General features: G+C 38.2%; 2 protein-coding genes and 1 long non-coding RNA gene across 3 annotated transcripts in view; 1 reads left to right on the top strand and 2 right to left on the bottom strand.

Moving 5' to 3' along the window:
• The window catches only part of LOC143302654 (uncharacterized), a 40,490-nt gene extending 22,761 nt beyond the window's left edge, over nucleotides 1–17,729 (bottom strand). Inside the window, exon 1 of the long non-coding RNA XR_013058316.1 lies at nucleotides 17,429–17,729. This is a non-coding gene — a long non-coding RNA (uncharacterized LOC143302654). The remainder of the gene's footprint in view (nucleotides 1–17,428) is intronic.
• Nucleotides 17,730–19,831: 2,102 nt separating this feature from the next.
• Nucleotides 19,832–24,519, top strand: LOC117156100 (uncharacterized). Its single transcript, XM_033332832.2, has 5 exons — nucleotides 19,832–20,264; nucleotides 20,864–21,207; nucleotides 21,773–22,327; nucleotides 22,962–23,298; nucleotides 23,392–24,519. The coding sequence occupies exons 2-5, from the start codon at nucleotides 21,001–21,003 to the stop codon at nucleotides 23,514–23,516; spliced, it is 1,224 nt and encodes a 407-aa protein (XP_033188723.1). The 5' UTR covers nucleotides 19,832–20,264; nucleotides 20,864–21,000; the 3' UTR covers nucleotides 23,517–24,519.
• Nucleotides 24,520–24,526: 7 nt separating this feature from the next.
• crok (crooked) lies at nucleotides 24,527–26,159 on the bottom strand. The gene is made up of 3 exons (XM_033332833.2): nucleotides 25,975–26,159; nucleotides 25,558–25,719; nucleotides 24,527–25,473 (listed from the first exon to the last, which is right to left on the bottom strand). The coding sequence occupies exons 1-3, from the start codon at nucleotides 26,039–26,041 to the stop codon at nucleotides 25,241–25,243; spliced, it is 462 nt and encodes a 153-aa protein (XP_033188724.1). The 5' UTR covers nucleotides 26,042–26,159; the 3' UTR covers nucleotides 24,527–25,240.
• Nucleotides 26,160–26,414: the final 255 nt, after the last annotated feature.

Here is a 26,414-nt window from a genome sequence, read left to right as displayed (position 1 = left end):
AACATGAATAACATATAATGTTATTGAATACTCAGATTTATTGATACAATGAATAATTGATTAAATTTTCAATGTTCCCATGATTTCTACGAAATAAATATTTCTACTAAATATTTTCTAGTATCTATGTACAATTTTTAAATTGGTTTCAAACTTTATCGATCTAATCATAATAATTGAATCGCATAACAGTTCCAATGAAATTTCAAAATGTTTCGTATACCATACATAATACACGTATTCATAAAAAGTATCGACTAGTATTCAAATACTTTCGTAACTTACAGTAATTGTAACGTTTGACCAAGTTTGCTAAACTCTCTCCCTTTACCAGCTTTACGATGCTCGCTCGTCTAGCCGGTCATGTTACCATAAATTAGCATCGAGGACACGAGCGGACACAGCTCTGTAATCGGCTCGGTTATCTCGTCGGGGCGTTGAAGATCGTTAGACGGGTCGTTCTCGAAGAAAAGTGGTACGGTCGCGAGAAGTACGTTAAACGGGACCAGAGAAGGTCTTGAGCTAAGCTTCAGAGGTAGGTGGCGAGTGATAGTAGCTTCGAACTGTATTAGGCGCTCCAAGGGAAACGCTTAACGCCTCTTTGGATAAAGTTCCAGAGAGAAATAAGGACTTGAGTGGTGGCTGTTAGCGCCAAATTGGAATGTTGCAAGAGCAAGAGTGGTGTATTAGCATTGATGAGAACCATGTAATTGGGTTTGCTAGGAAATTCTAGCAGAATGTTACTATTTAAGATTACGACCTATAAGTGTTATTATTGGGTGGAATTAACAATATGGCAAATAGCAAGTACCAGGATAAAATTCTGTTAATATTAGGTATGTAACTTCATTCTTCACGAAGTGTATTTATAAAAAAAGTTAACATTCTATTCGTATATCGTAGACTATAAATCTAATCAGTACTTTATGATATATACCAATACCTTTGACTCTGCAAAGAAAGGAAGTTTTCTCGTATTCGTTTGAACTAATAAGAATCAATAATTAGTTGAATTAGTAATCGATAACTATAATTTTCTACTTTGGAATTCCTGCAAAACTACCACCAACAGATTCATCGCATCGTAGTATCACACTATGATGCTCAACGAATTGCACTTCTTTCGGTTTCTTATATCTAATTCGATTTCACGAATCATTTCGCATATTATTCATTGAATAAAAGCAAAGGTTTAATTCTTAATAACTATATCTGTGCCGAGATCATTCTTGCAAGCGTTCTCATACACTCTAGAAATTTTGTCAAGCCATTAAGATCTCGCGAGCAATTAGCCATCCATCTCTAAAACGACGCATTAGAGCACTCGATTTTCCAAGTTCTATAAGCTATCAAAACTCGTTTAGAACTAAGAGAGGGTAACATTTAGAGAATCCTCTATGGAAATATGTACAGGGATTCGCAATTAACGAACCAAAGTTTAACCATTCGAAGCTCGAATCTCTTAAACGTTTCTCCCTCGCGGACAGAACGTCATCCGCAACAGCGTTTCTCCTTTCGCCGCCGCTATATTTGTATATATATATATAAACACATATACGAACGAACACGGGCGCATTTTTCTATACACAGCCGGGGGCAAAGTAAAATGGACGGCAATAGAGGCGGAGGTCAATGGACGAAAGAATGGCGGGAAAGTAGGAAGAGAAATGACGGTAAGCGTCTCTGGATCCTGGGCCACACGTTTTATTTCCACTTCCACTGACGGGTTCATACATGTACACTCCCGTCCACAAGCATTATGACAGTTTCTGATCTCATACAATTTGTTGAAACCATCAACCAAATGGTTAGCCGATTATGATATTTACGCAAAGAAACGGCGAACTTTGTAAAAACTACTTGTAAGAGTCGCGGGAGGAACTATAAAATAAGAACCATACGCACTCCCTTAATCTCATAGAAAAAATCTGTATGAAATATGTTGAGGTTGAGGTTGACTGGGTGGATGAACTTGTAATAGAAAAGTATATTGAAATAATTAAAGGTATAAGTATAAGTATAATGTATAAGATTATGCTGATTGAGATCCTTACTCTCTTAGTGTTACTAGACAATGGAATGATAGGGTGCACGTTCATACGTTTATAGCAAAGGGACATTACCAAAAAAGTTTACCTTATAGCTTTGGCTGGAGGCTACAGGGAGCATAAATAGAAATCTGTTTATTAGTTCCTTTGTTCCTAGACGTTGCAACTCAAAAACATAATGTATACTCAAGGGTACAATAATATGCACTGCTCCTTATTTAGAATACTTCTGCGTAATAACAGTTTCCAGGTCACGGATGTACATAAATAAAATGTAGAGTTTTTCTTGAAGTAGTTATTTCAACAAAATAAATCAAGAAATCAGAAATGTTTGCCTGGAATCTTAAAATTACGGTAGAAAATCGAATAATAAAAGAATACGAGATTGATCGAAGCAATAATCGTGAGATATAAAGAAAGAAAAATTTAACATCATTATATACAGATGATGAGATCTATCTTCAAATTAGATAATAGTTATTAACGACTCTATAAGATCCTAGACATTTCCACGATTAATCTCACTTTCTGTGAGTGTCCTGATATTTATGAACGAGAGTGTATGTATGGTCACACGCGAGCGCGCGTTTTCAGCCGGCTCTCGAGCGGACGTTTTACTCCGCACCGTGGCCTGAAAGAAAAGCCCTAAATTGCAACGACTCCTCTCTCGTTATCGTCGATAGAATCGTGAACGTCGTTCGCAAGAAGTGACGATCGACTGCCTTGATTCCCACCCGGAGCTTGATGGAATTGCGAGAAAAAGCGCACGAAGGGAATTCCTCTTGAAAACAGCGTATTCCGTTCGACCTTGCCCGAGCAAAAGGGATCGGAATTCCATTTCGTCAGACACGAGTGGCAATCCACATATTTCTTCAAAGGCAAAGAGGAAAATGTATATGTACATATTCCTCGTGGGAGATTTCAACAACATTTTCATGTTTCTTTCAGAATAGAGAAGTTTAATTTGACACACGTTGATCAATTTTAGACGAAAGCACACGTGGAATGACTCTGTACTTGTGAAAAAGTTGTGAAAACTAAAAGTACCTACGTGTTTCATAAAAGCCAAGAATCTAAGTAGAATTCTTAGAATTTAGCATTTTGAAATTCTACGAACGTTAGACAACTTTTTCATCTATCGGAATGAAAGAAATTATCGTTGATATCTGTAGCATTCATTCAGAGTTAATTAATATAGATACGAATGAAATGTGATTCTCCATGTCTACTATAATTCTAAAATCCAATTACAACTGTAATTGTGATAGAATAAGAGACAAAAGAAATCTAGATAAAAGATACACGACAAGTTTCTTTTCTGCATCGTTCGCCATAACAGATCTACAAAATTTCAATGAAATATCATCAACTAATAATCTTGACTATTTATTTGAATCCACTAATCCTACATCGCGTATCTTCCTGTCATCCTCCTTCTTTGCCCAGAAAAATAAAATCGTGATTTACGTGTCTCCAAACCTACTACGCAACATCTAAATCAACGTCATTCTGTTCACGAGAGCGTGGTCAAAAGTAACGGAAATTACGGTCGGCCGGTCCGCGTGAAAAGAAGTTACTTTTTCATCGTTAGGAACAGGAACGAGGAGGGGTGTGTCATATCTATCCCTCTTGGTGTACGAGCCGAGGGGTAGGCGAGACAGGGACTTGCTTTTTGCGAACACGACGATGGGCGTAACTCAGCGTCGTAAAGAAGTTGGTGGCGAAGTGACAAATTACTCGAGTTTATCCGCGGCCCTCTTTTTAAGGGGCAGCATTCCACCCCTGGAATCACGAGGGGCAGGCACGGGATTCCTTTCGTCCATCCATCATAAAGCTGCGGCAACAATGCTTACAACGTCCTTCCGCCATCGTCGTCGTCTTTGGTCGAAGATCGTTTTGTCCTCTCCGCCCCAAAAGTTTACGACGCGCGAACGATCCTCCTTACCTTGGACGACGTCGATCGCTTCCGGCCGAAAAACAACCGGCAGATTGCGTCCTCTTTTCTCATCCTCCTCTTGCCCGAGAAGATTAAATTCGAGAGTAATCATCGAGATTTATAAACCTCGTCGAGTGTTCTTCTATTGGAAGAAATCGTCTTAGAAATTGGGAGTACAAGAGAGGGTGAAATAAGTAGGAAGCAATATCGGGCGTCTCGAGTGCGACAGAATCTTCTGATTTCCAGCTGCATACCGCTTGGCTTTGTAACGGACGAGTATAAATTACTCGCAGTAGCGGAGCAGAAAATTGCACATTGCGACAGTTCCGATCTACAAACGGTTTAAGTTTCTAAACGCTTGTTTTCAACAATCTACGTGGAACATGCAACGTCCAATCTACCGATTTTCCTAGACCACGTAGAATATCCTTGCCGACCTTTCAATTTCCTTAAAACCAACTTTCCTATTCGAACTTCAATCTAGCATTCGTTATTTCCGATATTACATTACCCGCTCTCCGATACTGTTTAGCGCACCGCATTCGCGTTAAAGTCGTTTCCATTTCGTAAACTTCGTTCCGAGAAACGTCGCGATGCCATAATCGAAGAATCCTCGGTGGCAATATCTTGCAGGGATAACGCGACACACGGGGTCAACTGGTTTAACCCAGTGGGTATATATCGAGTTCATCTTTCCCTGAACGTGTTCTCCCGCCTGCAGCATCGGTAATATCCATGATCGATCGAATTCGGCCTCCGATAGCGATCTACGAGCCGAAAGTCTTCCGGAAAAAACCCGGTTGTTTGTCGGCTCTGGCGATCGATAGCCGCTATCGTTGTTCCCGGAGTCGGACGCGAGTTTAATGCCGCGCAGTTTAAGGGAAACCGAAGTTTTGTAAAGTTCCTGGGCGTCACGTGCAGTGGTTTACGGTGATCTACAGCTCAGGCAAAAGTTCGTACGATCGTGTGACACGATTGCTCTCGTGTGCACACGCGCCTGGAGGCGGCATTATCGGCCAGGCGAACGATAAAAGATTGCTCGTTCGTCTTGTGAGTCAGCGACGAGCACGATCGGCCTGTATTAAAATGTCGCGATTACGCTGCACGATCGATAACCAGAAACGTAGCGATACCAAACCATACGAAACTCCCAACGAAAATCCCCTTATCGGTCCATGAGGAATTCCAACACCTGGGTTTCACCGAAAGATCCAGCTTGATCATGGATTAAGAGCGACGGAGGATTTTATCCGACATCCTTTAAACGCAGAGCTCGATGTCACCCTAGAAATTATCTACTAATTCGTCTGGACTTAAAATCTTCCAATCTTCCTGAACAGTCCAGAGTCAATTTCTCCGGACGATCTTCGAGAACCGTCATCGAAGTTGACTCTGCTCCCTTCCCTTTCGCATCCCTTTTCGTTGGTATCATCTGTCTTTTAATTTCTCTGGAGGAAACGAGGGCGCTGACAATTCGTATTATCAACGTCTTTTATCCTTCTTTGGTAAGCGAGTAAGAGTTAGGAGCCCCTAACGAAGTCTAACAGCCACCTCGCGCGCTCTCGAGATTAATTACGAGGTATCGAAGTAATTGAGGGCGAAGTAACCGGACAAAGTCGCGTGGAGCGCGTGGAGGTGGCCCGAGCTCTATTGTCTGCGACCCTTGCGGCACCTACCCCCGGACCGGCCATTCATTTCTAACGAGTTGGCAACGTTATCGGTTAGAGCGGACAGCGCCACGGCGTGTCCACTGAGACGTTAACACCGATACCCGGCCAACCTAACTCTCTCCCAACACGTAGAATCGCAGCCATCCTATGCTCGCTTGTATATTCCACATCGACGCGTGGCGCGCACGAGAACAGATGTACACCCACGTTCATAAGTATTAGGACACCTGCTGGGTTCACATAAAACGCGATAGTAAGTAGAGATTATTAGTGGAACGACTAATCGGTCAGAATTATGTATTGATGCGAGATAACGATTCAGGGCAGGCGTATAATATTTATGGAAGTACACGAGAAAATAATGAAATTAAAAAAATAATGAATTAAAAATTATGGATTGAGGCTCGCGATCTTCTAATTTAAACTTCATTACGGGAACTTTTAATGAGTCAGATAGGAAATTCAGAAGAGTCTAATAAAAGTTTGAATCTCATTCCGGGGGTTATGAAATACATAGAACCAAGAAACAAAAAATACGATGAGACATGTAATGATAGAAATGTCAAGATTTACCGCTAACGAAAAGCAAACATATCAGTAAGCAAAAAGCTCAATTGTATTATTTACAATTAATAAGATTATTACAATATGGGATATATACGTTCTTCATATCTGAAAGTTTCAAAAGGAAATAATAATCCCAATGTTTTTAACAAGTTTCAAGCATTTTTTCTATATTTGTCATGGTTTGACATGTATCCTAATACTTATGAATGAAGGTGTACGTTTTCACTGATCCTATCTTTGTCTCTGTCTATATAATACAGCAGATATAACGTCCAATGAGCAACCGCAGTCCGGCCAGTTCAGTCTGGCCACCGGTACACTCGAGCGATTTTCAAGCTGGTTACAATGGTACACCCCGTTGCTGTCTGGTGCTGCATTGGTTAACCCGGAAAACCACCCACGGGGATGACGATGACGGCCGAACCACCTCCGTAGCGCGACTTGCCGCGTTTCGTCCCGACGTGTTCGATGTTTATGGCTGTTCGCCCCTTTTCTTGTCGGGCGTACGCTTCGACACCCCTCGTACCCCGCCTTCTGATGAATGGAAAACAACGGGCCATCAGGAATTCGTCGGTGCTACTTCGTTAGACCTCGAAACCCTATCGACCGCATAGAATGGCGAGTTGTTCCAGAGAACCAACCATCCCCCGTGAAATCGCCACGACAACGCAATTTTCACATGGTTTGGTATGCAAAAGAAGAGGAGGAAAATTGACGATGTACAGTATGTGGCGAGTGCTTTCTGCTTGGAGAAAAGTATAGATATTGCTAGTGTCCTTTTTTTTATAATCTTGCACTGGCTTAATGCAGGAACTTTTTTAGCGATCTCTTTTGCTGGTGCAAAGATAGGTTAGTACCATTTTTATCGCTGAACATTTTTAGCGATCTCGAATTGCCACTTTTATCGCTGGAATGCTTTTGGTAACCTCGCATTGTCTCATTCTATCGCCGGAATTTCTTTTACTGCTCTTAAATTGTTTCATTCTATTGTTGGAATTATTTGGTGATTGTATTGCGTCTTTTTATTGCCGAAAATTCTTTGCCGCTCTAGAATCGCTTTATTTTGTTGCAGTAATTTCCTTTATTATACTTTTATTCGCTCTTTCCGCTACTGAAATTTTTTCTTTGTCGATATTTTCTTCTTTTCCGATAGTCTGATTTATCGCTCTGACACTACTTCTTTTCAAATTCTCGTGTCATTCTTTTCCACATCCATATGGCACACTATTGTTATCGATTTCGTCGTCTCTGGAATTCTATAAAAAATATTGGGAACGACAATTTTTGCAATTAAAACTCCCAAGAAAATATCGTCAAAGAGAAGTTCGTGAAGTGGCAGAGATAATGTAGTCGGTTATCTTCCATCAACTGGAAGTAGGTTTCACGCAAAGGGAAGCACGCTTATAAGAGAATCGGGGGAACGAATTGCGACAAAGTTCAAGCACAGGCGATCAAAGATTTATTTTGAAGTTAGGAGCCTGGTAAAGCCTTAGGTAAATCGTATTCGATCGTAACTTCAATTGTTTCGCTCGGTTGGTTCCCGGAATCAGATCATTTCGAATTGGATTGAACGTCGTTCGATAATGCCCGTGGTACCAAAGTAATTTCTCTTATGACTTCTTGGATCTATGGAAGAGTAGCCAATGGAATATTCAACCAGATCTTGGCGATCCATAACACGGCGAATCAACGTTTGTCAGCCGCTTTGAAAATCCGAGATTTTCAATCCGTGGAACGCGTAGATCCCACCGAACGTGTGTTCGAAACGCGGGGAGAAGAAGTAGATATAAGGGCGGGGATTCTCGAAGAGAGCATTCTCATACCGCGGAAAATCCGCAATATGGTGCCGCTCGTAAAATAGACTTCCAACTTATCTACTTGCTCTAGCCGCCCTCTTCGATATTTTCGTGTAATAAAGGAACGGAACGGGAGAAACTTTCGAAACAGACGATAACGTCGTATGGGGATTTCTCTTGTTTATTCCGTCGTCGCCAACTGAAGGAAACGTCTTGACATAAAGCTACGTGGAACTGATCCGAACCAGAACACCAAGTGTATGTAAGCAATAACAATTTTCCACTTTCCAAGATTCTTTTTCGGAAACGTTGCGACGATATAAAGAATTTCGTATGAATTTTGAAGAAACCCCTAGCGTTCAATACAAATATAGTTAAGTATCCAAGAGCTTCGTCGTACTTTCATTAGTGATTCATTTATTCTAAACGTTGACTCGTATCACTGAATCGACTGCCTTAAATATAAGACTGAAGTACACAAAAGTATTGATCGACTCTGACTTCACGTCATCAAAAAGTAACTAAAAGCCCATATAAAAATTCGCGATATTACAGTCAATTTTATGAATTGCTAAATTGTAATTTCATATCACCGGTAACAATCCTTGACTTAAATTCTCTTCATTTCGCAATCAGTTCCATCACACCACCATTAAACGAATACCACCGTCGAAATCTAAAATTTATTTATACCCATCATTCGCACACCTCGACGGCTGTTTCATTCAAAAACCTCGTCAGATCTTTAACCGGTTCTCGTTTTCGCATCCACCCATTTCGTTTTCTCGCTTCCTCCTCCGCACCTCTTTTTCTCTCTCTCGTTTGAGAATTGCGCCCGGTGGCTGATTCTTCCTCCTCGTTGATCCTCCTCCCGGAGGTTGGCCTGGTGCCAGGGTACGGCAATATTGTAGCAGCAGGCAACCCGGAGAATCTCGTGACTCTGGCCTGCTGGCATTCTACCTACGTGAAGCTCCCATGCGCGCATGCACACCGTCGCGTAACGGTAACACGTAGAACACGTTGCACGTATCCATGGTGTCTTACTTACTAAGCACTGGCACGGCGACCACCAACCGACACCCCTGCCAGCCTGATTTATAACCATCGCCCTAATATACTGTTTTAAAGGCGACGTTGTCGGAGAGGAATCTCGATGGATGTCGGGAAGCATCGGCCGTGGAGGCACTTCCGTTCGCGAGGATGCCCTCACCAGGAAGTCGTTATCAGTCGACACTGTGTGCATTAATGCATGCGTATCATCAGCCAGGCAAGTCGGCCTCTTTTCAGCCGGCTACCTCAACGTTTCGATGCTATAAAGATGATGTATGCACGCGCTCGTGACCAACCGTGCATATTTAAATCGTACTTCGCTGCTGCTTGGAAACGAAGGTATCGGTGTTTGCATTAAGGTGAGTGAAAAATTCTGGTGATTCTATGATAAGAATATTCCGTAGTTAAGATTCGTTCAGATTTAATTAGGCTACAATAGAACTCAGTTTATAATTGGAATTCGCATAACAGAAATCCAATAATTTCCTTCGTGATTTTTCGTTCGATCGACAAGAGTTCATTTAATCAGACACTGATTAAACCTACGTTCCAATAACTGAAGTTCGAATAAATAAAACTCAAATGTAACGTATATTGTATAACAGAAACGTAACGATGCATTCAGTTCATTTAACCGGACATTAATTAAAATTTTGCTATCCCAACGAGCAAACCATTTTTCACGGATATACAGAGAATTTCCATGATCCACGTGATCGCTAAGTTACATCAACATCACACCAGTCATTCTCCAGATGTCGAGAATACCTGAATACTTTCGAGACATAGCTCGTACAACATTGTCTGTACCTACGCGAGAAATTCCATGCTAATAGATCGCCGTTACGATGTTCGAAAGCGTTCCCTTTCCTATTTCCATGCGTCACCGAAAGAAGAAGGAGTCGAAGTTCGAGATAGGAAGGGGCCCGCCCCGTAGCGGATTTGTCGTTTATCGAGTTTCCGCGTTTCTTGTCTCGCAGCAGCGCGAAACTTTCGATTCAATTCGCCCGGACGGAATATCGATTTCCTATCGCGGCTCGAACTTCGAGACTTTAGAAAATACCGTCCCCCGTATGTACACAAGAAATCCCTTCGATTTAAGATTTCACGCAAACAAAGACCGCCCCCACGTTCTACCGCCGCCGACGCTTTCTATAAACCAACATCCATCGAATATATTTCTTGAGGAAAATTCAAAAACTTGCAAGCACCGGGGCCAGGCCAGTCAACGTGCCGCCTCTCGCAGCGAATAATATCGATTCCACTCTGTTAAGCATGAACATCGAGAACACAGTCAGGGTAGCTGTGAACTCCTTTATACGTTCACATGTCGCTGGGGAATATTAAAAACCATTTCGCGTTCAGAGCGAAACCTTTGCGAACTCCGCGCGTCGCTCTGGCGATCAGAATGCGCGCAAGCGACCAGTTTCATCGTGTTTTTTTCCCTTTATTGCTGCTGGCCGAGAAAGAATCGCAATCCGATCGAATCTCTGGATTGAAACCCGAATCCGAATCTTTCAGCCGGTCCATCGGCCATTTTAATCGATCGATCTGTCCGGCTCGGAATGGAGAACACTGTTTTGCGTTTCGACAACGTTCAGTATAGTGTGTCGTGAAAAAAAGGAGAAGAGACGCTGCTCTGGTCCGATGCAATATGCCCTGATAACGTTTGTAAATGACACGAGCCTCTGCGAAATATTCTATGACAACGAATCTCATAAATATCTTCTCATAAATATGTATTAGCAAAATTAAAATAGAGAAAACGCGGCCGGCAATGATATTATACAATGACAATGTGATTCAAGATCGAAGGAACTGGACGTGATATATGGCGCAAATTATTTTCCTTCAGCCATCTCGTCTTTCATAACTTTCTCCCACTTTCACTCAGAATTCTAAGCAAGAAAAATTGTCCAACAACTTCGAGTATTCCCGTTTAATTATTGCCAGTAATTAAAAGATCGAAAAAACTAACATCAGTGGTACATCTATTTAATGAAATCGTTATCTTCCGATATTCTTTCCCAATTTTTATCGAGAATTTTGTGCAAGGAAAGTTCGAACGCTATTGTTAAATATTCTCATTCAACTATCTATCCTAACCAAAGAGTATTGAAATTCCAAAGACTATTGAATGTTAAAATCATATCACGTTTCTTGCATCTAAATGGCCATCAACACTCGTCAAAATTCGACGTCTGAATACAACGGAAAATCATCTCATCAAACATTTCCGGCAAAGGAAAACAGGGCGCGAGCTAGGCGCACAAGATAGAACAATAGGTAGCAGGTCTTCGTTGTTACAGCAAACAGTATCGCATCGGCAAGGGAAAAGGGCAACCGTGATGAATTGCGGGGGATAATGGGATTAAGGCAGATGGCGTCCATTAAGCAATGTGGTTTTAGTCTAATATGATTTCCATGTTCATACGCGGCCGACCGTTTTGGCATCGGCACAGATTGCCACGTACTGGCCGCTACTTGTCCACGATAATATGATTTATCTCATCGAGTGTCTCGTGCCCAGGGAGAGACCCGGGCCCGAACGATAAATATCGACAACCTCTCGATTGAATAAATCATCGACAATAGAGCAGGAAACGGGATACTCGTGGCCATTGCACAGGCTTTTTTAAATGGAACTTTCGAAACAGAAAGACCAATAGCGTCATAGTTCAGCCACGAATTCGTTTCTCCGAACGTTAGGAACTGTATTCATCGGTTGAACATTTTGGACAAGGGAACCTAATAAAGTAATGATCGCTGATGTAAAACTGTGTCTTTTGTATTTACAGGATATCTCACTGTGAAAAGATTCAAAAATATTGAAAGATTTCGTATGCATTGATTGATCCCTTAATTGCGAGTATCTTGTGCGAATCGTGTCTTTATGTATATTAACGCGATTTGGATATTTGTCCAATTCGTCTTTTGACATATTAGTCTAAAACTGAGATATTGAAATCGTTTTAGGTGTTGCCTCGTTTACAGTAAGAAATGAAAAGTTTATCGCTGTTCAGTTAATCGTGAACATTTCTGACGCGAAATTTGGTGATATGTAGAATATGGTTGACGTCAAGGAGAGTTAGTCCTGTATTTGAAAATAGAATAACAGAATTCAAGTATTTTTTGCGGGAACCGCACACATTAATTAGAATATCCTTGTTTTCATAATTTTAGTGAATTTCGTTTTCATTAGTTTCTTAATCATCGATCGACTATGAAAGAATGTTAAGAAATTAGAATCTTTCAAGGATCTAAGTAATTTATATTAAGCATTATTCAGAAGAGTGCTAAGCACCCCTTATGAGTAATTTGAATGACAATTGATAATGGTCAAGACAATAACGACGACTCATTTGAAGATAGCAATCGCGTGGGACCGAAATCAGCAGGAAATGCGACGTACTTAGAAGCGTATTATGCTGCCTTCAGGCAATCCAGGTCACTTCCGCCGAAATCTCGTTACCCATTTCCAACTGAGAAATTTAATCAGACCGGTCGGCAGAACCAGAGGATACCGTCGATTCAATCAACGTTCTCTTTGAAAAGAATAATCCTTGCTAATCAATTTTGTTTCGGACTTTCGACGACCCCAAATTTCAAAGCGACTCGTGTATTCTGCAGATCGAAACCAATTAGTCCACGTACCTTTATATTCTGTTTTATAATCGTCTAAACTACCTTAAAGAACGTCAAACAATTTGTCCATATAAAACGTAGAAGAAACGTAAAAATACGTAAGAATAGCAATTTTGGCGATTACATACAAATTATAACAAATATCCTCTTCCTAAAACAAGAATTATAAAAAAGAAGATACCTAAATTTCTGAATGTTAGTCGTTCGTGAATTATATTTTTGCTTTAATATTGAAACTGGTTCATGTCCCTATCTTTCCACGCTCCCAGAGACACTAAAATAAAAATTCCTGCAGCTACCGCTGGTAGGAACAGAAAGAACACGTAACGAAAAAATACGAAACGAAAATTCGTCCGTTCAGAAATTTCCAAATAACAGTTAGCCAGACGCTAAAAAGGCAAAGGGGTGAAGAGGGTGAAGCGATACAACGGTCCTGGTGACGAAACGAATTTCAATTGGCTTTTGGTGGAATCGAAACGGCCGGTCACAGTTGCGGCACCGTGAGTAATGGCGGTTTGATTTAAACTTTCTCGATAAATGAAATTTCTGTCTGCGCACTCGCGGCGACGATTGATGAGCCGCTGCCGCGCGTTTCGGCCCGCCTTCATTACTGCCGATTGTTTATTTGCGATAATTGTCATCTATCAACGTTACCGAACGCCAATCGTATCTGGCAGCCAACTCTAAAAATCCAATAAAAATTCGAAACTATTGAGAAAAAGCGATTTGTCCCGAAACTGTTCTGTTTGTGCAACTTTGTTGGACTTTTGCAATTAAATGGAAAAGTATTCGTTCGAAACTCCATCATCTGTTAGTTTCTTTTTTCAGCATTGATTTAATTAAAAAATATAAAGTATTCAAACACTTGTAGATATTTCTTATGAATATACTATGTGTGTTATATGAAACATTTTTAAATTTCATTAGCGCTATAATAAGACACGATTATCGTGATTATATTATTATAAATGGGAACAAATTTGAGAAAATATGTAGAAAATTTACCCATATAATTATGATAATGGTTTAATTGCAGTAATAATGAAATTTCAAAATGTTTTATGCAACACGCACAATACATACATAAAAGATTTTTATGCTAAGTAACCGAACACTTTCGTGACCCAATGTATATACGCTTCAAGAAAGATGTTTTTTCTAAAAACAGGAGACTAGAAGTTACTCGGCATTCTACTTACGTCTGAATTACCGTACGCCCTTATTTCAACTTCCATGCTGGCAAAGCACACAAACCTGCTGGATCCCAACCAAGCGACGTATTTATTCATTCATATATTCATTAGTGATATTCAGTTTGTTCTTTCTATTTCAATCGAGAACTACGACCGAACTTAAACTTAAACGCCGATAAAAATACAAGTTCTAATCAAAACTACCCTTAAAAGTCCTCAGAGAAAATCTTTGAGAAGAATACGAAAATTGTTTTATTAATTATTTATACCAAATCAGCCTCGAATTTCAGCCACCTACAGAGGTGAAGCTAGAAGAAGGAAGAGGCGTAGAAAAACAATTGAAAGAAGCTGCAGTCAGAATAGCAGACAGTTTGCAATTCATTTTGTCTGAACTATGCACAAGACGGTTGAAAACTGGGGAAGAAGAGATGCATCGGTGAACGGAAAGTCGGTCGACACAAAAGGGAATAGGTAATGATGCACTTAAAGGGATGTGCGAGCTATTCAAAGCGAAACTAAATATGCCGGGACACGCTGGTAATAAATACAGAGAATGACAAACTAGTAGAAGGATCGGTAGTTTTAACGAAGCTTGTATTATACCTATGCCAACACCAAAATGTATAATAATATAATTTGCCAGTTGCCAAACAGAAAAATTTCTAAATCTTTATAAAAAAAAAACACGGAATATCAAAAGATGTAATAGTATCCCAATTGATATTTGATTCACGCTCGCAAACTTCCTGATTCTGAAAAATAGTATTACCAATAAATCTGTTGGCTTCATATCTTTATTGTCAGTTTCTTCTCATAATCTTACTCCTGGTACAGGTTACCAACTCACGGCTGTTTTATTCAGTCAAGCTTACATCGATAAAGTTCAAGCCAACATTGCTTATATAGAACTATTTAATGACACAAAATTATCCCGAGTAATCTAACACGCTCTTCTAGGTTGCAGTAAACGGACAGTATGTAGAAAAATGAACAATGTCCATCGTGAAAATAGTCATCGTCATACGCTTGTAAAACTGGAAGGATCGTCGTGTATCCGTCTTGGTGAATGGAAAAAGTTGTAGAATGTTTCATGGGAATATCAACCAATCTCTAGCTTAATTAAAGCGAATAGGCATTTCACGGACCAGTGAATCGGAATAACCAGGGCGTTTTTTAATTTCCAGCCGCGAATTACATTTACGAACGCGTTTCGAAGTTCCGGCCGCGGAAGTTCCCCGTCGAAATTCGTTAACTTGCCGGGAGAGCTGGCAACCGACGGAGTGCTAATAACGTTACGCCCGCGTAGCTGAATAATACGTCCCGTGTAACGAAATCATTTTTCACCGGACGGTTAATGTACTTGAAGGGCCGAACCATAGCTCAAAGGAATGGTTGAACAAGCTTTCACGATACGTGATATAACGACGCGCGATAAATGCAGGTAATGACGCGCTGCTAGTTTCGGCAGCCGCATATATTTTCGTATAATTTTGGTCAAGTATCCTAGAATATTTCGAACGAGTTAGTTACTACTAACAGCAGTAATGTAGCAGTGGTTTCCACCGAATGAAACTCGTTCCACGGAATATTCAATTGCCGATGCAAATATTGCGAGTTACGATTATTGTTCGTCGAGATTTCAGCCGAACCAGTTTGTTCGGGTAAGCTACGATGAAAATTAAACGACACTCTACCAGCGTATATAATTTTTAGAAACAGATGTAATCTCTAAAGAGAGATTATGTTATCTCTAGAAAGAGATCACTATACTAATTTAAATAACGTTGAAAAAGAATAATTTTGTTTAAGGAATCAATGTTAATACATGTAATTAGAAACAATATTGTTCAGCAGCTGCCCCTTTCATGTTAAGGAATAATTGGAAACTTCTCAACTTCGCTTGAAAATTAAAAGAATATTTCATTTTAAGTATATTAATAAAGTAGTTTCAAATTAGTAAAATTGAAAATACATAACTTGGTTAACCTAACCAAAGCTTAAGTAACAGCTCCATAAATAACGATCAATGGCATCTTGTCGATCATATCACCGTGTAGTTACTATATCCAGATAAATAAATTATATTTCAGGACTATCCATCGTGGAATGAAAAGAACGGTTGCATAAAATTGCCTGGTAGTTGCGGATCTCTGCTTCAGGTTCGATTCGCACATCTTCCACCACCGAGGCTAAAACTTTTAAATTGCGCGACACAAAAGAGTCCGTTATAACGGGGACGCGAAGAGAGAAAAGGTAAGACGAGGGGATGAAATTCATCGTCGAGACAAACGGTGGTTCGCGAAGCTGGAAAATGGGGCGTTAAGTTCATTAAATTACAAAGGGTGAAACGGAGAGAACGCGCGAACAACTAGAGCAATGTGGTTGTGATTAAAGTTCTTCAGGCTATTAGAAGAAGAAATAAATAGACGAACGAATAAATAAGCCGAGGTTGGCTTGAAGAGTGAGAAACGAAGTGATGGAAGAAGATGGAGGTGCATGCACGCGGAAACGAGAAACGTGAATTATATAAAGGAATGAAAAGTTTTTCTCCTTCAACGTCCTCTCTTTCACCCTGCAGATAAAATAAAAGAAAAACGGATAGACGTTGTAACGCAGTTTTAAATTATTATTATGCGCCACAATTTCAGTCTTGTCCCGGTCTTCGTTTCTTCTTCCTATTGTTGAATAATTCCTGATGTAATCTGTTCTTATGTAAATAATATTAATATACTGATAAATTGATATGTTTGGCAGATATATCTGATTCGTTATATTAAATTATTTATAATAATTGGAATTGAATTGTTATATTTATATAGGAGGCAAACAGTGATAGTTGAAGATTCGATATGAAAATAAAGAAATACGCATTAATTTCAGACAAGATAGATTTGAATTATTAATTATGTACTAGCATGACAACTTCTAAGAACCGCGTTTCAATTCAAATATATAGTCATGTGCTGCCACCTGACGACAGGATGAGCAATTCCTACTAATATAATGGTTCCTACAAGACGCCTTGGTTAGGATTAGTTTTCTTACAAAATAATTACTCTAATAAAATTATTGTACAGATATAAGAAAACCCCAAAAGAATTCTGATTATTTCATACTACATAAATCGATCTATCTTTGTTACTGTCACGTCGCAATGAATGGTCTTGGAAAGATATATTCTCCAACAATATCAACAGACATATGTCAAAATCAACAGCCAAGTTCGGAATTACAAAGTGACACTCGTTGCCACGATAGTATTATATATCAAACTATATTGCCAATGCTTCAAAGTAAAAAATCACTCGATTGTTTTATCGAATTGGTCGCAAATAGTCTTTATATTTGAACTCTAATTGCACCACTCTCATCAAAGGATATGTTTACGGGCGCCATACATACATGTTATGTTCCATATTCACATATTATATGTATCATATTATGTGAAATATTCGTCTTATGTGTATAACATTTATATTTATATGTAAATAGAAACAATATCAAATGGTAATGCGTCACTTACCTCTCAGATGTGACAAACCGGTGGACCTCGCGAATGAAAAAACCTAAAGTTCTCACTTTGACACAACACACGAACACTTTTTTCCCGCACTCATTCTATACGAGAATTGTTCTATGACCGAAAATGTGACGCGAAATGCAATAACGCGGGACACGTAAACATCGTTTCGAACCGGTAAAGTCGAAAACGTTGAGAGCGTTTTTGATGCCACGAAGTCGCGTGCGCCATGGCGGTGAAGAACAGCTGTTCACAGGAGGGAGGGTCGTTATTGGGGTTGGTAGGGGCAAGTAAGGGTTTGGAGGATAAGTTGAGCCATCTAGCGACGGATATAGGAAGCGTTCGACTTAAAGTCGAACCGGAAATCCTTTGAAGACAATGTTGAAACCTAGAATATATTTCATCGATCGCTAAAATTATATATTTCAACATTGTACCGAATTTTTGGTTTTAAATTTCAAATAGATACGCAGGAAATTTATTTTATTCAAAAGGATTAAATTAATAATTACTTTAAGATTAATTTAACAGGATTGGAAAAATGAAATTAAAAAGTTTAGACTGTAGGATATGATTCTTTAATAATTCACTGGTTACTTTGTTGTAGTTTTTGAAGCAGTATCGTTTCGTTTTAAGAACAAATGCTCTTCCCCAATAATTCTAAGCATGACAGCAAAAGATGCTGAGCAACGAAGGTCAATATGTCTATTAAACGTATCCTTGCATGTCATCACGTGTGATCAATGTAGTTTATTATTCGTAGAGTAACATTCTAAGTGCATAGTGATAGACACACTGGCACGTATCAAAACCTCTAAAGATGTAAATCATTTTTTTTAAAGACGATTATACTTGACAAGTAATAATTTAAATAGTTACAAACAAATTGTCAATGGAATACAAACGAATAATGTCACAATTTTAATGAAAAACAAATCTCATGTAATAGAAATAAAAAGTTTAGAAAATATACATAAACAGTTATCTGGATTCACAAAGCTATCACAAGGGATGAAACTAAAAGAAATATACTGTTTCAAAAATTCAATAATAACTAAGTAAATTAAATGAAAAAAGATAAACAAATAAATAAATAAATATACATATATATTGCATTTTATACGTCTATTCATGATGCCGCGATCATCTTCGCGATTAGTTTTTTATGCGACACAATACACTGTGCTACATTATGGAATGCATATGGAATTCTGTTGTTTGTCTCTGATATTGTTACACATTACAATTAGATCTACTACGCGTCAATTTGATATCCCTTTCTTTTATTACTCGCAATCTTTCTCGTTACTTCCTTTAATAATAAAAGTAGCATTTAAAGCTTTCTAATTATTAATTACTCGAAATCTACCGGTTAATCATTAATTAAAAGATAAAAAAACTGATTAAACAGTGACATAACTAAAGTCATAATATAAATATTTTTAATACATATCTACATCTCTCATGGATTTTCCTAATCTAATTTGATTATGTAATTTATTATCATAATACACTTGAAATTGTCTTGTATACTACGAGACGAAGGGCTACGTTTGTCGTTTCTACGGCACTGTATTTATACACTCTCATTCACTACGTCGTATTTACTCACGCATACACCTCATGCACGTGTAACCATACTGTTACAAACATTCACACGCACATCAATGCGCGACCTTGTGTGCGCAACAGGCGTCAGAAACCCAGTAAAGTCTATAAAGATTATACGATGAAGTGTACGAGTAGTGACTCTACTTTAGTACGACTGGCCAGTTTTTGCGACAGGAGCGTGAAAATAATTTCACATGCCCTATCCTAACGAATGAAATACATTGCTGCTTAAAAATGAAACACTTATGACGAATATTTGCAGCCAATTAACAAATCTACTTTTCATCTGCCATCTCAACTTGTATTACACGTTACATATCACATGTAATAAATATTATACGAATATTTGTAGAAACATATACTGAATTACAAATCGTGAAACGTTGAACGTAATAATATTCATTAAAGAATAATCTCGATGTAGATTACATCATTCCTGTCGATCACACTGATGTGCCTTATTATAAATAATAACACGCATTAATAGATAACAATGTAAATGCCAGAATATACTTTTCATATCAATCTCATCAACTAGTAGCTCCTTCGTGTTTAATTTCATACTTATATGTGTAACGCATAATATCTATTTCATTTATAATATCTATGATATTTGTAACTTGTTGTTCATATCTATAACAAACAAAATTTTCCACAATTTCCCTCAAAATTGCTAAAATCCTTCTAACGAATCAAAATTCTACATGGTAATACAGATGCCCGAAAAATAGTACCTTCAAAATAGTCCGTCCCTGGCTTGCAGTCGGTTTGCCCCCTTATAAAGGGAACCCACGCGAGAGCGCCGGTCGCATACCATGGTAGCGCGTCGTTCGAAGCTCTAGGTAACGATTCAACGTGTAATTGCTTTTAATTCCTAGCACGCGTGTGTCTACGTATTAGACAAAAACTCTAGTGATTCTCAGTGACGTACATAGTCTTATCTCAAATCAACCACACGATGCGTAACAGAGCTGAAGAGATCGAGCCGCGTGGCGATGTAGTGCATGGCCAGTGAAAGACACGCAACCTTTATCCTGCTACGTGTTTATATTCGCCTTTGTGGTCATGGAAACGGTGATCTGACGTTTCGTCCTGGATAATCGTCGTAAACGCGCTTAGTGAACGTTCCTTGGCAACGTGCTTCATCAAGAAACCGGCCAGTTTCTTTGAGCTTCGACGGCCAGCTCCAAGCCACGCTTCACAGCCGGTCGAAATCATCGTGACTATGGTACGTACGCTGTTTCTAAGCGGACTTTTCTCCCGAAGAACAGGTGACAACGCCCGGTGACCGGGACAATTTTCCTCGGTTGGAGAAAGTTCGATCGCTAGATGCAGTTCTTCGAATAAATTCCTTTCGTGATCTTATTATAACTTGAAATTCTATATTTATGAGGATGGAGCACGTTCGATGGAACAGCTGATAGATATAATCACCTGTTTTTATGATCGAATTTGCTCGAAGTTTAAGATTGTCAAGGAGACAGAGTAACTTCGTAGTCTTATTCGAACGATCAGCGAGTCACTTTGAAATTTACCGTTACTCATCGACGTTGATCGCAGCTCAACTGTTTCCGCTGGAGTCTTATCGCTCGTCTAGAACCGCGAAGAGCGTTGCACCAAAGCGCGGTAAACACCGGCGTTTGATTATTGTCAATGGCTTTCGTGGCAAGTCGGCTTCAAGCGGAAAAAACACGACTGTTTATCGATTAAAGCATATGATAGATAACGAAAGCAAGCAATTTAGTAGAGGTTTTGGAGTATCCAGATATTGCCTTCCATGTTATTATTTTTGTAATTTTGACGAGATTTTGCTTTCTCTGTTTGCAGTAACGACCTGTTAAGGGATATTGAATTATTGATGACCTCATGAATTGTCATTGCTCCAACCATGAGTTATTATTAATCGCTCGAGATCGATAAGAAGGCACATATTTATCGAGAACATCCAGCAGTGAACGTCCATAATGGCTTTGGCAAAGATCAAGAGTTTTATAGACACGGGGCTGAAGACCGTGTCCACGCCGCTAGATCGCACGGTGAATCTGGAACCGGAAGTGGGCATTAGGATCGTTCATTCGATCAACGAGAAAGCGCTGCATGTGACGGTACTGGGAGCTCGTCACTTGCCACAGAATTTTGGCTTCACACGCGTCAACAGCTACGTAGTCAAGGTATATAACGATGGACTAGATATCTAGGTGGGCAGACTGTGATCTTTGGCATCATTATCTATAGTTACGTAACTCGATGAAATAATCGCACGAAACTTGCGCGCCTACATCAAAACCGTCATTGACTCACGAATCTTAGAAGACAATAACGTCGTGTGGGAATCGTACAACGTCCCCTTATCTCCGTACGATACGTTTGAAATAAAATAAATTATAATGGTCGGGAGAGACTCTGGCTCGATGCACTTGCCGTCGTCTTGTTTCCTTTGTATGCTGAAAGGAGAATGATGTTGATCGTAACTTGAAAGGAATTTTCATGTTGCTAGGCTGTGTAATTATGTAAAATTCGTGAGTAATAACTACGGGAACGGCGTAGAATGACAATTCCACGTGACCCATTCGTGACTTCATTACCCTGATAAGTTCCGAATATTTCACACAAATTCAACGAAAATGTTCTTGATCGAAGTAACTGCAGTTATAGCTAACATTCACTTCACTATGAACTGTTTATATCTAAAGCAAGAACTCAGACAGGAAGGAAAGTAAGTCGCTTCTATTCCAGGTGAAGCTAATACCGGGAAAGGAGAAGTTCGAGACAACGTCGAAGAACGAGTCGTGGCCGCAATGGAACGAGGAATTCACGTTTCCTCTACGCAAAGAGACGAAACAGAAATTTGGTAAAACAAAAGTGGTAGAAGAAGAAATCAGTGGATCCAGATTCATCGTGGCGACTTTGTACGCGGTTCTCGAGGACAAACCATTGATAGCGACTGAGAAGAAGGAAGAGAAGACTTCGTCTTCCACTAAAGAATCTCCAAAAAAGGGGAATAAGAAAAAAGATGGTCAGGGTGCCTCTTCGGAGAATCAGGAGCCAACGAAAAATAAATTACTCAGTCAGTTGTTTAATAAGGGATCGGATAAATCTGCGGACACTACAACAACGGAAAGGAAACTATTTGATAAGAGACGTACTGTAGGCGCCACGACGATTTCCCTGGACCCGAAAAACTTCACCACGAAGCCACACAAAGCAAAACACCCAAGTGATGTGTCTACTGGAGATATGTGGAAGCCATTGCGACCAATTGCTAGTGGCATTTCTGGAGCTGAAGACAGGGTACATTTTCAAATACATATATTATACAGGGTGGTTGGTAACTGGTGGTACAAGCGGAAAGGGGGTGATTCTATGCGAAAAAAGAGGTCGAAAATATAGAATAAAAATTTTTCGTTTGAGGCTTTGTTTTCGAGAAACTCGACTTTGAATTTTCGCTCGGTACGCGTGCGGTACGTTATAACGGATCTCACTGTAGATCGTTGTCTCGATGGAAAAATTAAAAAAAAAATTTTTATTCTATATTTTCGACTTCTTTTCCGCTTGTACCACCACCCTGTATTACTATACCACGTTATACTATTTATATTATACCATGTTTTCTTTTTTCTTTTTCATTAATCCTTTCAAGATTGAATTCTCCTGCTGTGAAAAAATTATTTTTCATCAGTCACTAATAAAAAAATATATTTTCCTCAGATCATTTAATACAAGACACAATGTATTGAAATTTGGGGCTAGTTTTACTGAAAACATACATTTATCGATATTTATCTTTTAGTTAATTAATAACATATAAGAGTACAATGTTGCATATACATAATATCGGGCGTAAAAGAGTTAAATAGATATTGTGCCTAAATTTTGGAGTAAGGACATGTTTATACTAAATAGTTTTTCATTATCATTGTTATAGAAGGAAAATAAGAAAGGCCAAGTGGAGTTGTCACTGTGTCAAGAAAAAACAGACAAGAACGAAGAGGGTAGCGAAAAACTGACACTGTCTCTGCATCGTCTGAGATGTTCGTTACAGACAATGCACGAGCATGAAGCCTTGAAAGGACAGATGTATATCAAGATGTCTGTTGTAGACAACGGTAGAGTGACTCATTTCTGGAAAAGCGATCGTTTCGCACCTTGCGTGTCTATGAAATTCGCGCCAGACTCGGCAAGAGTGATCGCAGATAATCCGTATCAGGGAGCACTGAAGGATGTTAGCTTTGTTGTTAAATTCGTCTCGAAAAATAAATTAGGTAAGCCACATTGCTCTAGCGAAATTTCATCGTGAGAAAGTTTTATCAATTGTTTGGTCATTTCTTAGTTATGAACATTTGATGTTATTTCAGGAAAGAAAACGACTGTTGGTCATTTTGTAATAGGACCAGATGTTGGTGGAACCTATGGTGAACAGTGGAAACAGGCTCTAGCGAAATCGGGACAACAGATAACGAAATGGCAGGCATTCGAGTGAGAACGTGAATAGATCAATAAACTTCGACGTCTATTCAGTTTTCCTTCGAGTATAAACCTACTTTCGATTCGCGCGAATGTTATGAATATTTAAGCGCACGGTCGATAGTGTCGTTCCAAAGAATACTTATGTTAGGCAAACATCTGTGAATATGAAAGGCATTCGTATTGTAAATTATTTCTTTCGTGAAATTTACTTTTATTCCGCTTTCCTTATTTTTTTTTTGATTCTTTGTAAGACAACTTGCACAAAAGTATTTTATCGATTTGATTGTACATATCGATTGTTTTATACAACCGTCCTCGATTCCAAGACAGATTTGTGAAAGTTTCTGCCGAGGATCGGAATAATAGAACCGTCCAATAAATAAGTGGTTACCACCGTTGAATAGAAACGAATACGAAATTCATCGAATCCTAATTGTGAAAGGGAGAAATGAAGATATACATTAAATTTTGTGCCAGAGGAAATTGTAAGCAGATAATTAGCAGCTGCTCAGTAAGATGTATAATATGGACATAACGATGCGTTTTTACTCTATTTAAATCTAGCGGATCCACTTTTTATTTTGTATTAGCACTTTTCTGAGGTACTTTTAAGATGAATCAGAAAATCAATGGAAAAATATTTTTTTCTTTTTTTTTTTTTGACATATGTAGGATATTTTACATTATGACGATTTTCAATTTGTTTAGTAGAAATGGTAGTGATAAATATTTCGCTCATTGTTTCAAATGTAATTTTGTTCGAAAGTAGGCATTAACGTATTATATCTTAAATAATTGTATTTTGTTTAAAGAATTATTTATATCGCTGCAATTAATTGCATATGTATTTTATTACGGAAATTAATTGTATTTCGAGGAATATCGTTAAGGTCTAAACAGTCACACCAAAAGATTTATATGTACAATATCATTAACGCACGCATCTGTATGACAGAGATATATTTTATATGTAATACACCTGTTGTTATACATAAAGGATGATTTTTATTTTTTTACACGGAATGTTTTCCATATCGCTTTATTCATTCTCTTTTTCATCATACACATGTACAAAACATATATAAGGGAATGATATATTATGCAAGCAATCATAGCTTTATTTCTGTGGCAACGTTAACCACTTCTAGAAAATGCATACAAAAATACAAAAAGGCCCAATCGTATCATATTAATACTAAATTTATAAGTTTCTAATAGACAGAATTTACAGTCTTATTTATATTGTGCTAAATATTAACACTATTCAATACATTTGTTTGGTATAATGTTCAATCTTTTGTACTAACCAAGTCTAAATTAAACAGTAAGTATGATACAAGCATATATGTGCTTGGATTAAAAATTATACTATAGTAATAAAAATATATTTCTCTAAAAAATTGCAATACTCTGAGAAAAGATAAAAATGTATCTTTGCAATATTCTATATTACTAAAAAACTGTCTTAAAAATACCTTGTTCATTATCATCTTGGTAGGTAGTAAGGCACAGAGAGGCACTTTAAAACACTTATAAAAAAGAATTGTTCAATGGTACAAAATGGTTTTTGAGTGAGTATGATCTAATTTGTAACTGGAATATTCTATTTCCCTGAAGTTCAGATCATATGATTGTTGAAAAGAATGTTGCATTAGTAAGTACAAGAGAATCTTTATGTTGTAAAAAAAATATGTTCAAATATATATTGTCTAGTTAGCTCTGTCGACATGGCCAACACTATAAAGTATAAACAAGTATATATCTTAACGAAATTGCTAAAGCTATAATTGAAGTAAATATGCTTTTGTGATTGTACGAGGCTGCATTGCAGCCATCTTTGCTATTGCAAGTACAATATTCCATAAATATATTATACGTCCCTGTCCTCATAAGGCAAAATCTTTCATCCCCCTCAATTCCTGGTTCTCCCATATACGCACAACTACGAAAATATCTCCATACACCGTTGACTAAGAATAAAAATAAAATCTAACTTATAACATTTCCTGCAAAAGGTTATTTTGCTACGAAAAAATTTGGAGTTATTAACACACCTTTTTGACGAATTTTACGACACATGGTAGGCCTTACACCTGGCAAATGCTCTAAGTCAGGTTCTTGTTTACAGTCAGTTATGGGTACAGTGGTATTATCAAATGGATCTGCACATTTTGGATCAGAATCGGATCTGCAAACCCAGCATTTGATAGATAATCCTGTAAAAATATACAGTAGCAATTATTATCGTCTGTTTATAAAGTGAAATTGTCGAAATTGTTTTAATGTAATAAAATATTATTTATTTATACGCATATACGTAATATATTAGAGTGATGAATATTTTGTACAACTGGTAATTTAATAATACAAAAAAATTGCATAAAGCTTCTGTTTTTCATAATTTATCTCTTACAAATATGTTGAGGTTAAGGAGGAAAACTAAACGATACATTGTACAGAGCAATATTTACCTTGCTGAATACAACAGAAAACGAATAATACTATTAATAAAATATGAAAACTTGTTTTGTTTGCCATTTTCTTAGATATTGAAGATCACTTTACGAGAACTTTGAAACTCACGTCAAGTCGTAACAATTAGTAACTCCAACTGAACACGCCTACATATGACAACGACAACGCCACTAATGAACTAATATCGTAACAGGGCTGGTGCTGATACTCGAAAATATTCTACAAGTTACAAGTTACAAATGAATCATCAAAAATGTTATATAGTTCGATTGTAAATGAAAAGGAATAAATCTCAAATTTATTTTCAATTGAATAAATTTTGTTTTAAATCAAACTTACATACCGAAGAGTCTAGTATAATTTTATGTATAACAGAAGAATATATCAAAATGTTAGTCACATACAAATTTTTATGGGTATAACGAGTAATTCATTA

This window comes from Bombus vancouverensis, chromosome 5 (genome assembly GCF_051014615.1).
Source record: "Bombus vancouverensis nearcticus chromosome 5, iyBomVanc1_principal, whole genome shotgun sequence".
Lineage (NCBI taxonomy): Eukaryota > Metazoa > Arthropoda > Insecta > Hymenoptera > Apidae > Bombus > Bombus vancouverensis.
This window is presented reverse-complemented; position numbering and strand designations above follow the sequence as displayed.

What these genes read in the sequence shown, in the direction of transcription:
- LOC117156100 (XM_033332832.2), top strand. Translation starts at nt 21,001, where the DNA reads ATGGCTTTGGCAAAGATCAAGAGTTTTATAGACACGGGGCTGAAGACC. An exon ending in TTTCTGGAGCTGAAGACAGG is followed by an intron (nt 22,328 to 22,961) that starts GTACATTTTCAA and finishes TCATTGTTATAG; the next exon opens with AAGGAAAATAAGAAAGGCCA. An exon ending in CGTCTCGAAAAATAAATTAG is followed by an intron (nt 23,299 to 23,391) that starts GTAAGCCACATT and finishes ATGTTATTTCAG; the next exon opens with GAAAGAAAACGACTGTTGGT.
- crok (XM_033332833.2), bottom strand. Translation starts at nt 26,041, where the DNA reads ATGGCAAACAAAACAAGTTTTCATATTTTATTAATAGTATTATTCGTT. An exon ending in TTTCTGTTGTATTCAGCAAG is followed by an intron (nt 25,720 to 25,974) that starts GTAAATATTGCT and finishes ATATTTTTACAG; the next exon opens with GATTATCTATCAAATGCTGG. An exon ending in TCGTAAAATTCGTCAAAAAG is followed by an intron (nt 25,474 to 25,557) that starts GTGTGTTAATAA and finishes TTTTATTCTTAG; the next exon opens with TCAACGGTGTATGGAGATAT.